General features: G+C 39.7%; 1 protein-coding gene across 1 annotated transcript in view; it reads right to left on the bottom strand.

The window, feature by feature from the left end:
• Positions 1-14,112, bottom strand: part of Cpne8 (copine 8) — a 194,739-nt gene that overhangs the window by 113,450 nt on the left and 67,177 nt on the right. Inside the window, exon 6 of the mRNA XM_052748675.1 lies at positions 7,679-7,755. Coding sequence (XP_052604635.1) covers positions 7,679-7,755 — 77 coding nt within the window. The remainder of the gene's footprint in view (positions 1-7,678; positions 7,756-14,112) is intronic.

The raw sequence follows: 14,112 nt of genomic DNA on the forward strand, positions 1-14,112 counted from the left end.
CAACTTATATTTAGATGACAATTTACATATTAAAATCAAGTCTGGTTTCTGGCTGTCCTTTCCCTAAGTTTGCTGAGTATATCTACCTTAACACACAGAAAGAGACAAAAACCAAGGAAGAGAGGAAAGTAAGCAGGGAGGGAGGCAGAGGGAGGAGATTAAGTGATTGACTTCAGAAGTTTCTCCTAAAAGTTACGGGATACTTTTAACCATGGTATTAACAATAGCCACTATTCTAGTGTTTATTGAACACGGTGTTCTTCAAGACAAATTTGTCATACAAAGCATTGCTATTTCTTACAACTCTGTTAAAAGTGTATTATTAGAGTGTTTCTAAAAAAGGACTAGAGCTGAGGAATTTAAAGCAGTTTGCTCCAATACACAAACCTGGCAAATGGAGAAACCAAGTTCTGATTATCTCCAAAGCTTAAGCATATCCTCTCTATTACAATAGCTGTATTTTTTCCTCTACAGCAAATTAATTGTTCCTGCCACTAATGTAACCCACAGCTGTAAAAATACAATATATCACAGTTGAGCTCTCGTCTGCGTGAAGTCCACTAATTGAAAAGGCTTGGTTTCTAGGGAACACTATTTAGAAAGTGGGACCAACTAAGGGTCTTTAGGTTATTAATGTGTGCCCTCAAGAGGACAGTGGGGTCTTGGAACCTTCCTCTTTTTCTTTCAATTGTCAGCTCTACAGTAAAGGGCTCTGTGTTACTGCCATGACCTTCTGCCTTCACACAAACCAAAGCAATTCAGCCAATCCATCACGGAATGGAACTTTGGCAGAGGAGCCCGGTGTTTCCTCAGCTGCTTGCTGTGGTGATGCAAGGCTAATGGTAGTGATGTAATGTGGTGGTATTGTGTTCCCCAAAATATTGTGCATGCTAATAAACTTATCTGGGGTCAGAGAAGAGAACAGTCACAATATTAAACATAGAGCATAGGCAGTGATAGCACATGCCTTTAATCCTAGCATTCCAGAGGCAGAAATCCCTCTGGATCTCTGTGAGTTCAAGGCCACATTGGAAACAGTCAGGCATGGTGACTCATGCCTTTAATCCAGAAAGTGAGCCTTTAATCCCAGGGAGTGAGGCAGAAAACAGAAACATATATAAGGCGTGAGGACCAGAAACTAGAAGCATTTGACTGGTTAAGCTTTTAGGCTTTGAGCAGCACAGTTCAGCTGAGATTCATTCTGGATGAGGACTGAGAGGCTTCCAGTCTGAGGAAACGGGATCAGCTGAGGAACTGGCGAGGTGAGGTAGCTGTGGCTTGTTCTGCTTCTCTGATCTTCCAGCATTCACCCCAATACCTGGCTTCAGGTTTGTTTTTATTAATAAGACCTCTAAGATTCATGCTACATCATAAAGACACCATGTGACACATCACGTTAGGAGCAGAGCTGAGACAAAACAGCTCTGATTCTAGTATATGCCACTAGTACATGTATTCAAATGTGATTCTAGAATACATGTCACTGGAGTAAATTATAGAATCTAAAAACATTGAATGAAATTGTTTTTCATAGTCAGTGTCTTGTTTACTTTAGTGCTCTTATAAGACACCCATGACCAAGGTAATTTATAAAAGGAAGTCTTTAATTTGCCTCTCATGGTTCCAGAGGGTAGTAGAGTTCATGACCATCATGGCAACTGACAGGCAGGCATGGAGTTGGAGCAGTAGCTGAGAGCTTAAATCTTATCCAAAAGTGTAAAAGGCAGAGAGAGAGGGACACAGAGAGAGGGGTAGGGAGAGAGAGAGAGAGACTGGGGATACACTGGAGATATCCTAGAATTTTGAAACTCAAACCCCACCCCTACTGACATACCTACTCCTACAAGGCCACACCTCCTAATCCTTCCAAACAGTTCCATCAACTGTGGACCAAGCATTCAAATACATGAGTCTATAGTGCCCATTCTCATTCAAACCACTACCATCAGATAATATAGTCCCAGACATTTTTGAGATAATTTTACAGCCCAAACTATGTTGAACTAGCTATATTTTAATCTGCAGAAAACTGCACAGTACAAGTGTGGTCTTTAGGAGAAATCCTAAATTTCTCATATTTTTCACCTTCTAAACAAGCTCTTCTTGTTTGAGCCACCCCTCCTCCTTCCACAGTGATAGGTGCTCTCCATAGGCATTCACAGACAACACATGGATGAGTCATCAATACGCCAACACTGACAAGCTGAACTACAAGTGCCATCAGACCCTCTTTGTCTTGGTTTTCTCATCCCTCGCCTTCCCTTCAGCTCTATCCTTCTCCCCGTCTTCCTGCTGGTGAACCTCAGCACCCACGTGTCACTCGCTGCCTTGAGTCCTATGTATGATACAACTAGGAGTGCTGTGTCCAACGGACACCCTAGTCGGGGCTTCAAGTATCGCTCACCTCTGTGTCTACATCCCTGTGCCCTCCACAGGCCACTGGCCATTCTCAGAACCTCCCTTTATCCCCCACCCCAAATCAACTGCCGACATCATGAGCTACTGCTTTCCATGACCTTTCCCCTCTGTTTCCTTCAGCTAAAACAGCAGCTGGTACATTACCATAAGGGCTCCTGCTCCTCTCTAGATTGAGGACCTGTTTTCTAGTCACTGAGCCCTGCATTCTGGCCCCATGTTCTTATACAGATGTCCTTGTGTTTGGCTGAAAGGGACAAAACCAGAAAGCCTATTGCTTGAGGAACATAATCCTAATTTCCCCTACGGAAGACCACAGCAGTCGTTCTGAAACTGGAGCTGAATCTCATATCCTTGAGACTCTGCTGAATCCAAGAGTGAACTCTTTTAAAGATAGATGAAAGAAGGCTCTGAACGCATGACAAAAAAAAAACTGGATCGCATCTCACAGTATGAGAAAACAGGGCTGAGTGGGAGCCATGCTAAAGAATGATGGGACCTCTAAAGAGAGGGGCCAGGAGTCGCAGGGATCCAGCCGAAGCTACCAACAAAATAAGCAGTGTAACACCAAAAAAAACTGCATGGTGATGAAGATTTGGTAAATAGATCGTATCCAACAAAATGGACTTGCAGGAAACTGCAAAAATGTTGAAATGCTAATAAAATGAAAAGACAAGTTTTGGATACCATTTCAAATTGCTTCACTTTAGTTCCTCTAGACCATTTTTTAAATAATCGCTTTTATAAGAAAATAAAAACCTAAGTCTTTAAATGACAGCTATCCTTGAAACCCAGACATACACTAGTTACATTTAAATTCAAATTATGGTTATTTAATAGACGTGGCTACAGATGAGAAGCCTTTTTTTTTTTGTGACAGACCTGGTATAGTTGTCCAAGGTTTGATTAGTGAATAATTTAGGATGCTGCTTCTTTGTTTTCTCTAAATTCCCAAATTTTACAACCATTATTTATTTAAAAGCTTGTGCAGATGAGACATGATAACTCAGCTGCAATTAGGAAGCCGGAAAAGAGGCCTCTGAACATCTTACCAGAATATGAACCAGGCCATTTAGAGGGAAGGGAACAAGGGGTTACTTTGAATAACTTAGAATGTAAGAGGGAAACTAATTAGAAAGTAAGTCTCTGATCTAAATGAATTAGTAAATAAATGTTAAATCAGTCGGGAATGCCATTTAAGATAAATAACATATGGGACACAGGAAGGATTTTAAAATTCAAGATGAATCAATTTTGTTTACTGTGGGTGTGTTTCCTACCTCAGGAGGTACCTCAGGCTGCATTTCAGAAGTGCCTGCTCAGCAGGGTGGGGAAGATTGCCAGAGTCCTTAACACCATTGCAAGGGTACTGCCTGCAAGCAGGAGAATGTGAAGCTCTCATCTCCATCCCTAGCCTTGGGGAACAGCCTGAAAGATTTTCCATGAGTGGCTGCCTGGTCAGCTTGGGGGAAGGTGGGCCAAGAGAGAGGGGACTGTGGAGAATAGAGACACACTTCAAGTCTCAGGAGTCTCTGTGTGTCACTGAACTTCCTATCAGGGAAGCATCTTTCTGATTTTTGTATTACTAAGATTTTCTTGCCTTCATCCTTCCATCCACAGCCATTCTCTCTTCTACTGAAAGGAGCATGTCTACATGCCCCACCCTTTTTCTTCTCCCCACTGCTTTCCTGTGAGATGGACTCTTGGGAAATGATAAAATGTGTGGAAATGATGTCAGTGGATCAGCAGGGCCGGGTCTGAAGCTGGGTGACTCTATGGAAGGGCCAGCTCCTTTGGAGAACCGCCTTGACAAGGCAGGCACCCCAGGGGAGCGTTTAGGGAAAGTGTTTCCCTGGCTTTCTCAACACAACCACACTTTTTCAAACAAGAAACATTTTCATTTGAGGCTGAGGTAATGGAGTAAATTGCTGTCTGCCTAGAAATTGCATCATCACCTGAACTTCACTCTTAGCCCGTGGGCCTTATTTTTCAGTCCATTTGTGTCCTCCAGGCACATGCTTCTCTCAAAGACGGAGTTTTTCATGAAAGACAGCCTGTGTTTGAGCAGGAGGACTGATGACTACTTGGGATTGTTTCAATCCCCTATTCACTGGAGTTGAAGCAATTACTGAGCTCACAGAATGTAGGTGTAGTACTTGGTACTTCTCTAACAAAACCAAAGTATCTTTCCACTAGCAAGCTAATCACATTTGGCTTTACTCTCTTAACCATGACTCCCCTTGCCTTTCTTCTGTTCCATTTGTCTCAAGCACTTAACATTTTCACCTCAGACACTACCTTCCTGCAATCTCTGTAGTTGATGTCTTCTTTCTTTCGTGACTAGGCTCTGTGATATTCAAATTCTGCATTTCATTACCCACTTCTGCTGGGCCTTGTTGCCTAGCACGCTTTCCTAAGGTGCTCTCAAAAATCTCACTCTCAAAGAAGAAGCAGCCTACAGGGTTACATTTTCTTAGTGTTTATTTGCCTGAGAAAACTCTTCAGTAAGGACACACGCATACTTAGACATCTGAGTGAAGTGTATCAGTTTCTATAACATACATACAATATCAAAACCACGAAATTGTCTAGATTTTCCAAATCCCCTATAGACAAAATACAATACTTGGAATCCACACTTACCATGTCAATGGTTTTTAAGGCTCTGTCTCATTAGCTGCCTAGCCTCAGCACCACTGGATAAACCCAAAGGACGGTTGTGCAAAAACAGTCCAACTCCGTAACTACTAAATTCTCCTAATGTAGGTATAGTCTTCCCATCATCACCCTAGATACTGTTACCTCTTAGCATGAGCTGACATTTTTTTGCCTTTTCCAAGGAAATTCTGAATCAGCTGAGTCAAGGGCACAGTCTTATCTTATGCTATAATTATCACACCCACCCCAATGAATATAATAATCTCCACTTTCAAAAGATGCCTAAAAATTAATAAAAGCAGAATTCTTTTACTAGAGGAAACGTTTTGCAATTAAAAGGTTTTCTAAAATTAGAATTATGAATGCTTTTTATGGAGGAAATTAGAGCAGTTACAATTTTCCAGTAAAACCATCAATTTAAAACTATGATTGCCAGTTTGTAATCTGGCAGTCTCTCCCATTTCTTTGATCTGAAATGAAAACTTGAGGCTTTACTGTATATGCTTTCTCTTGAAAAATATTAAAGTTACAATTAAGATGGCAGGGGACATAATGTGGAATTTTTTTCCTTAAAAAAAACAAGCAAACAACAACAACAAAAAACAACTAAAGTTAGATTCATGCTGTTCCAGGAACCCTTATGAATGCTAGTCACTTGACTAGAAAATGCCATGAGAGTTAAAGGTATTTAATGGTATTTACTTTGAACATTACCATTTATTTTCCAAAGACATTTTGGTGGTTTTATTTTGTTTGGTTGGTTTGGTTTTGTTTTCATTTTTGAAACAGGATCTCACAACCCAGGCTAGTCTGGAACACTCTCACTATACATCCCAGGCTAGTCTGGAACAACACTCTCACTATACATCCCAGGCTAGTCTGGAACAACACTCTCACTATACATCCCAGGCTAGTCTGGAACACTCTCACTGTGTATCCCAGGCTAGTCTGGAACACTCTCACTATGTATCCCAGGCTAATCTGGAACACTCTCACTGTGTATCCCAGGCTAGTCTGGAACACTCTCACTATGTATCCTAGGCTAGTCTGGAACACTCTCACTATGTATCCCAGGCTAGTCTGGAACACTCTCACTATGTATCCCAGGCTAGTCTGGAACACTCTCACTATGTATCCCAGGCTAGTCTGGAACACTCTCACTATGTATCCCAGGCTAGTCTGGAACACTCTCACTATATATCCCAGGCTAGTCTGGAACACTCTCACTATGTATCCCAGGCTAGTCTTAATATTTTGGCAATCCTCTTCCCTTAGCCTCCACACCTGGCTTTATTACTTACTAAAGTGAGCATAAATACATTTTACTAATAAACATTTAAGTCTTCTAACTAGATGGAAATAAATTATTTATAATAAGAATATTTAAAAGGAAATATACACATCAAAGACCTCAAAATGATATTTGGTAATAATTTTATAAGAAAATCATGTAAATAAAAGAAGCTAAAATGAATGGACTTACTAGTTTATTAGCTCAGATGTTTTATATAACACTGATACACACATGACATTAAGTTTTATAGAGACTATGAGAGAGACAACATGGTAATTTCATTTACTTGAGATTAAAGAGGAATAGATTGCTTTGACATATTTATTTTGTGATGTGATAAAGACAGGGCTTAAAATTTTCCTAAAGTTTGGACATTGTGGTTAGTTCTCAGTTGGTGATTAGGTTTTCCCAGATCTCCTGATTTTTATAAATAAATCAATCAAAGTCATCAGAACCACACACTGCTTCCTTCACCAACTCGCCCAGCAAAAACAATTATGGAATACTGCCTTTTGCTCTCTGGGGATGACAGGGCTGCTGCCATCTCTAATCAGAGAAGCCACTGACACAGGATCTTTTTTCTTGGAAGAAGGGAACCACTGCGAATGACTTTCACTTGAGACACCAGGCCCCACAAGCAATACGCACTGCTGCTCCGGCTGCAGGTGGTCTCAGAAGGTGCTAGATGCACAGAAGCCAGGTACGGCATTCAGTAGACTACCACTCATGCTGAGGTGGGACTTCAAAGTGGTGCAGCTGTTTGGGGCTCACTGACAATCTGTAAGTAACCCCTAGCCATGATTCTATACATTCAATAAACTCCTTGGTTCACCATAGTGCATGTAGATGCGACCACTCCTTTGGTTAGTCATTGATCCTCTACTGGATCCCTCCATACTTGTTTGCATCTCCCCACCCTGGGAAAGTAATTCAGCAATTAGCTATTACAATTTCAATAAATGAAAGTACATATATTGACCAAAGGACTTGAAAGTAGTGCTACACCTATGCCCTGACTTGAAATAAATTTATTTTCCATAAAGTATTAAATCTAACAACATAAACAAAAAGAATACAATACATTTCCTCTCAAAGCTGATCAATTTGTCTTTTGAACATTTTTTTTTAGCATAGCGTAAGACAGCTGAAATAGATTCTATTAAACTGTCAAAATTAGCTACAGGAAGAGAAAATCCCAGTAAAAATTTTAAAACTCATTTTTGTTCTACAAGCATATATTCACATGTTTCAAAGTGCTAACATAGAAACACCAGAATTGACATGTCACTGTCTGAATTAAAAAGTACTTACACTATTGGCTTTTCCAGACGACTTCCCTGTGAACCAACAATCTCCCCCAATGTACAAAACACTTGTCCCAGAAAGTCCTAAAATAGATAAAAGGATTAAAGCTCATAAGTTCCCACACTACTGTGCAGTAGATATCTTGTGCATCACTTTTGCATTTTTTTCATTACCAAAATACAGAATTCTCAATTCCAAAAATAAGCCCAATATGAACCAATTTTACCACGCTGCTTTCCTCCAAGTTCACATGTAATTTCACACTTTAGTCACAGAACCAGTTTGTTATTTTGAACTTCCAGGCACTGCAATGTCACAAGACCATAAAACAAGAGCTCTGCCACCGTCTGGATACATGCACTGAGAAAGCAGATTGGTTATCAGGAAGAAGCCCTGTGCTCCAGGATAGCCCAGATGCTTCAGAAGTCTGTGCTATCCTAAAAGCTCTGCCGGGAGGAGCCCCATGCATTGACTAGCCCAAGGGAAGCCCAGTGAATGATGGACAGACGTCAAATATGATGTTTCATTTGTATGAAAAGAAGAGTCAATAAATCTACTTGTTAAATGTACAAGGTGCGTTACCGAGTTCACTAGAGTTTCAGAAAAATGACTTCTCAAATTAAAAAAAAAAAAAAAAGCCAACTCATGCTTGGGAGCTACTTACTATTGGCCCCACTTTATAGATAAGAGGACTGAGGCTTGAAGAAAGCAACTTGCTCAGAACCATAATGAAAACCCAGAAGATGAATCCAAGGCTCACTGAGGTACTAGGTCCAGCCATGCTGCCTCTACTTCTAGCCAGTGAGAGGAGCTGGACTCAGATACACACGAGGCCAACTAGCCAAGAAATAAAATCCCTTATTATTCAACACAGGGAAAGTGAGGTGGATAGTGCCCTAAGTGCAAACAGGAGAAAAAGCCGTATGTAGACTAAGAAGTAAGCCTTGAGAGGTAACTGGGAACAGACCCAACTGTTAGTTCTAGAGAAAGTGTCAGACTATCAGGAAGCAGGAAGTGAGCAAAGGAAGTCAAGTAAAGGGAGGAAGTGTAGATGAAGAGCCAGGACCTTGAGGAACTCTCTTGGCTCAACAAATGGAAGCACCCAGACAGCTTTGGTCATCCACGGGCGCCATCAGAGAGGAGCATCTGCTCCAGTCCCAGCTTGCCTCAACGGGCTCAGGACAGGAAAGAATTTGCATTCAGGAGACACGACAGTGGCTGAGATTAAGCAAAGTGCTAAGACCCAAGCCAAGGTTGCAGTGAGTGTTGGGAAACAGATCTGGTGAACTGTTGCTGTGTATGGTAGGTAGAGCTGGTGGCAGGGGGGAGCAGCCTAGACACTCCAAAGTGCTCTCTAAATCTAGAACTTGGTAACTGACAGAGAGCTGTACTCTTTTTAAAATGCGGGTCCTTTGGAATTGGTTTCTAAGCATGCAAAACAACTTAAATCCTTATTGCAATTATTGAGTTAAATCCATATTTAAATTGCAAGTCATTAGCATATATATTTAAAATATGGGACTTGAACAAACCCCAAACTACCTAGAGCTTAATACTTGGCCTTCCAAATGCTTGGTATTTGGAAAAATCATTGCTCTACTGAATAGCTGCAGAAAAACCTTTATGGAGCATTCTAGAACTGTTTACTAAAAATATGCCAGTGAGCTGCTGCAAAAACATGTTAAATGGATTTTGTCAATGGAATACTTAGGTTCAGTAAAAGCTGTATACCATTGCACAAAAGAACAGAATATAAATGTGTACCATCCTACACACCTACCAGCAAACACAGAGGCATCATTATTGCTTCACAGAAAGTTAAAATAGTCAAATCAGTAAAATGTGCGCTACAACATGAATCTATGAGAATCCTCCCAGTTTCCTTATCTTGCCCCGTATTCACAGCATCCCTGGGTTTGCTCTGCATTTCTGGGTATGTGCAGTCTGTACCAAGCAACACGTTCACTACTCACAGCACAAAATCAGCGCATGGTATTTACAAAGCAGTCACGAGGTGGGAAAGTTCTATTCAGTTTGTGTTTTAGCTGACTTAATGGCTCACATCTGCTATGCATTTTACAGTACACTCATGTGTAAATAATTAGTGTCTTTCAGCGGGTATTTTTAGGTATTGGGGGCTGTATGTAGAGATAGAAATACAAACAAACTATGCCATAAACTTCCTCACTGCTTTTTGTGCTGGTGCTGTGACCCAGTTGTGGAATCATTATAATTAGGTTGTGATGATATTTCTAGGAATAAATGCAGTCCCTCTACCACTCTGCCCCCCTACAGACCAAATCTGGCCTAGAGAATCTCAGGCAGCTGAGAAATGCTTTAATGTCTAATATAATAATGGCTACTGCTTTCTCCCCCAAATGACCATGAAAACAGTAAATGTCTGTTAAATTCTTCTTTATAGTTTAAATCACAATCTCATAATGTAGGAAAACCATTCTGTTCATACCTAGGATTCATTGAAACTTAAAGTGTATCCAGCTATTACACTCAATGTGGCCGGTGCCAAAGCTAAAAGAGCGATAAAAAGAGAAGCGGGGGAGAGAGCAGGAGGGATTAAATACCAATAAGAATAAAAAGTAGCAGATAGCCCGTGGGCATGCTCAGATTATTCCCACAGCAATTTGCATCTAGATTTGTTACACCGAAAAGATTCCAAGTCCCTGCAACCAAGGTCCTGCTGATTATACACAAACATATTGGTTTCTCTCTTCTTTCTAAGGTCTAGACACAGCATAACATTCTTATTTCTTTAGATTTATTATTTTAATTATTTCTGAAGTATGAATATTGGCTGATCTGTTCGCCTAAATTTTATTTTGTATTATACCTTCATACTTGTCTACATTCTACATTTATTACATTACTGCCCTGAGAATTAGGAATTCTACAAATAGGAGACGGAAGCTTGGGAGACAATGAAATGGCTCAGAGGATGCTTGTTGCCAATAAATCCCTGAGACCCACGTAGTAGTAAGAGGGAAATGACTCTTGTCAGCTTTCCTCCAAGCTCAACGTGCACTCTATGGCACACATGCACACAATAAATAAATGAATAAATAAATTTTTAAATGTTAAAGAGAAACTCACTTGGCAATAAAAGAGCTGATTTTTGTCTTTTCAGGTGCAAATACTAATGGTTCCTATGCGTGATTTATTTGAACCTCTCTCTCTTTCTCTCTCTCTCTCTCTCTCTCTCTCTCTCTCTCTCTCTCTCTCTCTCTCTCTCTCGTTGTGGGATATTTGTACACTGTGTGACAATATATCGCTGTGAATAGTGTAATAAAAAGCTGAACGGCCAATAGCTAGACAGAAGGTATAGGTGGGACTTCTAGGCAGAGAGAAAGCAAGAGAGAAAACAGAAGATGAATCCAGGTCCCTGTCAGATGCTAATGAGACATGGAGGGAGTTGGATATACAGAATGAAAGAAAGGTAAAAAGCCACGAGACAAAACATAGATTAATATAAATGGGTTAATTTAAGTTATAAGAGCTAGTGGGACAAGCCTAATCTAAGGCTCAGCTTTCAAAATTAAAAAGAAGTCTTCATGTTGTTATTTGTGAGCTGGTAGCCAACAACAAAGCTTGTTACACTTTCTCTGTCTCTCTTCCTCTCTCTCTCTCTCTCTCTCTCTCTCTCTCTCTCTCTCTCTCTCTCTCTCACACACACACACACACACACACACACACACACACACACAATGAGTTTATAGTGGATAACATACTACCATCAAATAGAATCACGAAGGTCTTTGTTGTCTTCACTCATATTGAAACTGAACCATGTTTCTATACCTCAGTAGTTCAATCTACAAAATGGACATAATAATTCCTACTTCATGGATTCCTGGGAGGATTATTTAAGAAAATATCTGTAGATAATATATGCAAAGCACTTGGAATAGCTGGCTAAAACATAACTCTCTTATCCCTGGGAATAAAACATTATTATATACTCATAATGTATTACTTGCCACAAGAATCCAACACTAGGATACTGTAACTATCTAAATAAAATAGTTTCACCTCCAGTTCCACTCTGCAGACATGGAAGGTCACAGTAAGTGCTATGATGCAATGCAGATGTGTCTTACACACCAACTCACCCCATAGTGTACATATAGGCAGGAGTGAGAGGAAGGACATTTTGAGCACAGTAGGACAATGAACACAGAAGTACTACCTGAAAGAAAAGTTTCTGATTTTTACACTACTAACACACATAACATATCATGAACCTAATAATAAGCAACTTCATAAGCATCTCACAGAATGATATCTTTCTCTCAAAAGTTATACTAAAGATAACTTGGAAATGGTTTTCCTACTTTACCAATGATTGATGCATATCTGAATACATAATTTCCCTAATTAATAGGTAATTTAGTTTAAAAGACATTCAATTGTGTTGATAATCCACTTTAATTCAACCAAATAACTGGGACTAGTCAGCCGTTCATGACTTAAACATTAGACTTCTTCACGTGAGTCATGATTTGCTTTTATCCATTTTTTGAGCTCATTTAGCTAATTTTTAACACATCTCTACAAATAGTCAAAGAAAGAAAAAAATGAATGATAGAAAGGTCTTGAATTTGTAGTATTTTAACTTAATGTGGTAAAATTGAGGAAATGAAAACTCCTGTCCATAAAGATTATATCACTGTCATTCCCTGATAACATCTATTGCTGCAATGTCTCCCTAATAGTTCAGACTTTGTTTCTATTTATTTAACTTCTAGAAATCACATCAATCACTATGAAGAATGGTGTGTTAGTTATATCATACACTGCATTCAGCATGGCAAGCCACTTTTAATAACCAAACCAAGTATTCCATCATTTCAGTAGTGCCTCTTAATTTTTAAATGATTATTGACACAGTCATATCATTTTGGAAATGAGAAAACTCAACACTGAACACATAGAGTCAATATTTCAGTAGAAATAATCAGTCACAGTTTAACGATAGAGCAAGAGCTTTTTTTTTTCTTCAACCACTTGGTTTTTACAATTAGTAGAAGAACATTGATGAACCACAGAAGTTAATCTTTTTCCATTGCTCTAATAAAACCTTCTAAACTAACTTACAAAGAAAAGTTTGAAATATTTCCTCAACTAACTTTATCTATTTTCTCTTAGGGCTGCTGATGATTTCAACATATTTTTGTCATTCTGAGTGCAAATTAAGGCAATTAATTAAGCCACTGAATGAAAATTAAGGTTTCAACAAATTGGCAATCATTAATTAAAGCCAAATCATTTCTAAAATCATCAGACATATATAATATCAATTTTAAAAACAACACAATTCACAAATAGAAGAAACTTCATGTGTAAAATGATAACGCCTAGAAACATATTATCTTCAGTAAAACACTAGTTCTCAACAAGGCTGTTGGAAATGTAACATATAGACGGCTGACATGCAAATAACTAGAAGACTAAGAATACTATGAAATACTAATAAAAGTTAAGTATGAAAACTTTAGTGCTACTAAGTAATAATATTAATTATGTAATATTATCAGGACCTCTATTGGTACTAAGTCCTGAATAAGAGCCAATTTTCCACATAAACCATCCCATCTCATGCACATTAATGAGTAATCAGGTAACAATCATGAAGCTGAGATCAGGTAGAAGGTAATTCTATGTATGATTCAAGAGTCTAGGGCAGGTTCTAGATATGGGATAGGAAACCTAACCCACAAATCAACAGCAAATACTTGAAGTATGTTTATAAGGCTAGATCTCATCATCTAACATGAATCAGAAAGTTTTTATCCTGCAGGCATCAGAGGATAACACAGGGGACAGTTAGACAAAGACTCTTAACGGTGACCATAAAGTATCCGAGAGCTACACTCATCTGTGGGTGTAAGGTAAGAAATTAAAATGGAGTTAGGCGTTATGCTGGTTTAGGAAAGTGGCAGTTATGTGTTTGCTCCCAACGCTCATCACGGAAGTTTCCGCCCCACCCACCCTCGGCAGATGAAGACCATGACAGAAAGCCACAACTGGTCAAAATGCAGGGGCCAACTGACCCTGGGGTGCCCCACCCCAAGTGCATTCTCCCAACTCCTACAGCTAAGGCTCAGAGAACATTGAAGAAGACGGGAGAGAGATTGTGAGAGCCAACGGAACAGGAAGTCTGCTGCGAGACTGTGTCTTCTGTAGACGGCGGGGAAGCCACGCCTATGAAATCTCAACAGTACAGCTACCTCTCCAATTGCAAACCCGAAAAATGACAACATGGGATGACGTGCCATCTTGAATTGGGGAAATCTGACCATGTCTCACACATAGATCAAGAACTTGGTATGCCAGACTTAGTTGACTCCCCAAGGGAGGCCTTACCCTCTCTGAGGAGTGGATGGGGAGTGGGATTGGGGGAAATATGGGGGTGGGCGAAGGGGAGG

This window comes from Peromyscus californicus, unplaced genomic scaffold (genome assembly GCF_007827085.1).
Source record: "Peromyscus californicus insignis strain IS unplaced genomic scaffold, ASM782708v3 Scaffold_20__1_contigs__length_68692818, whole genome shotgun sequence".
Taxonomy (NCBI): Eukaryota; Metazoa; Chordata; class Mammalia; order Rodentia; family Cricetidae; genus Peromyscus; species Peromyscus californicus.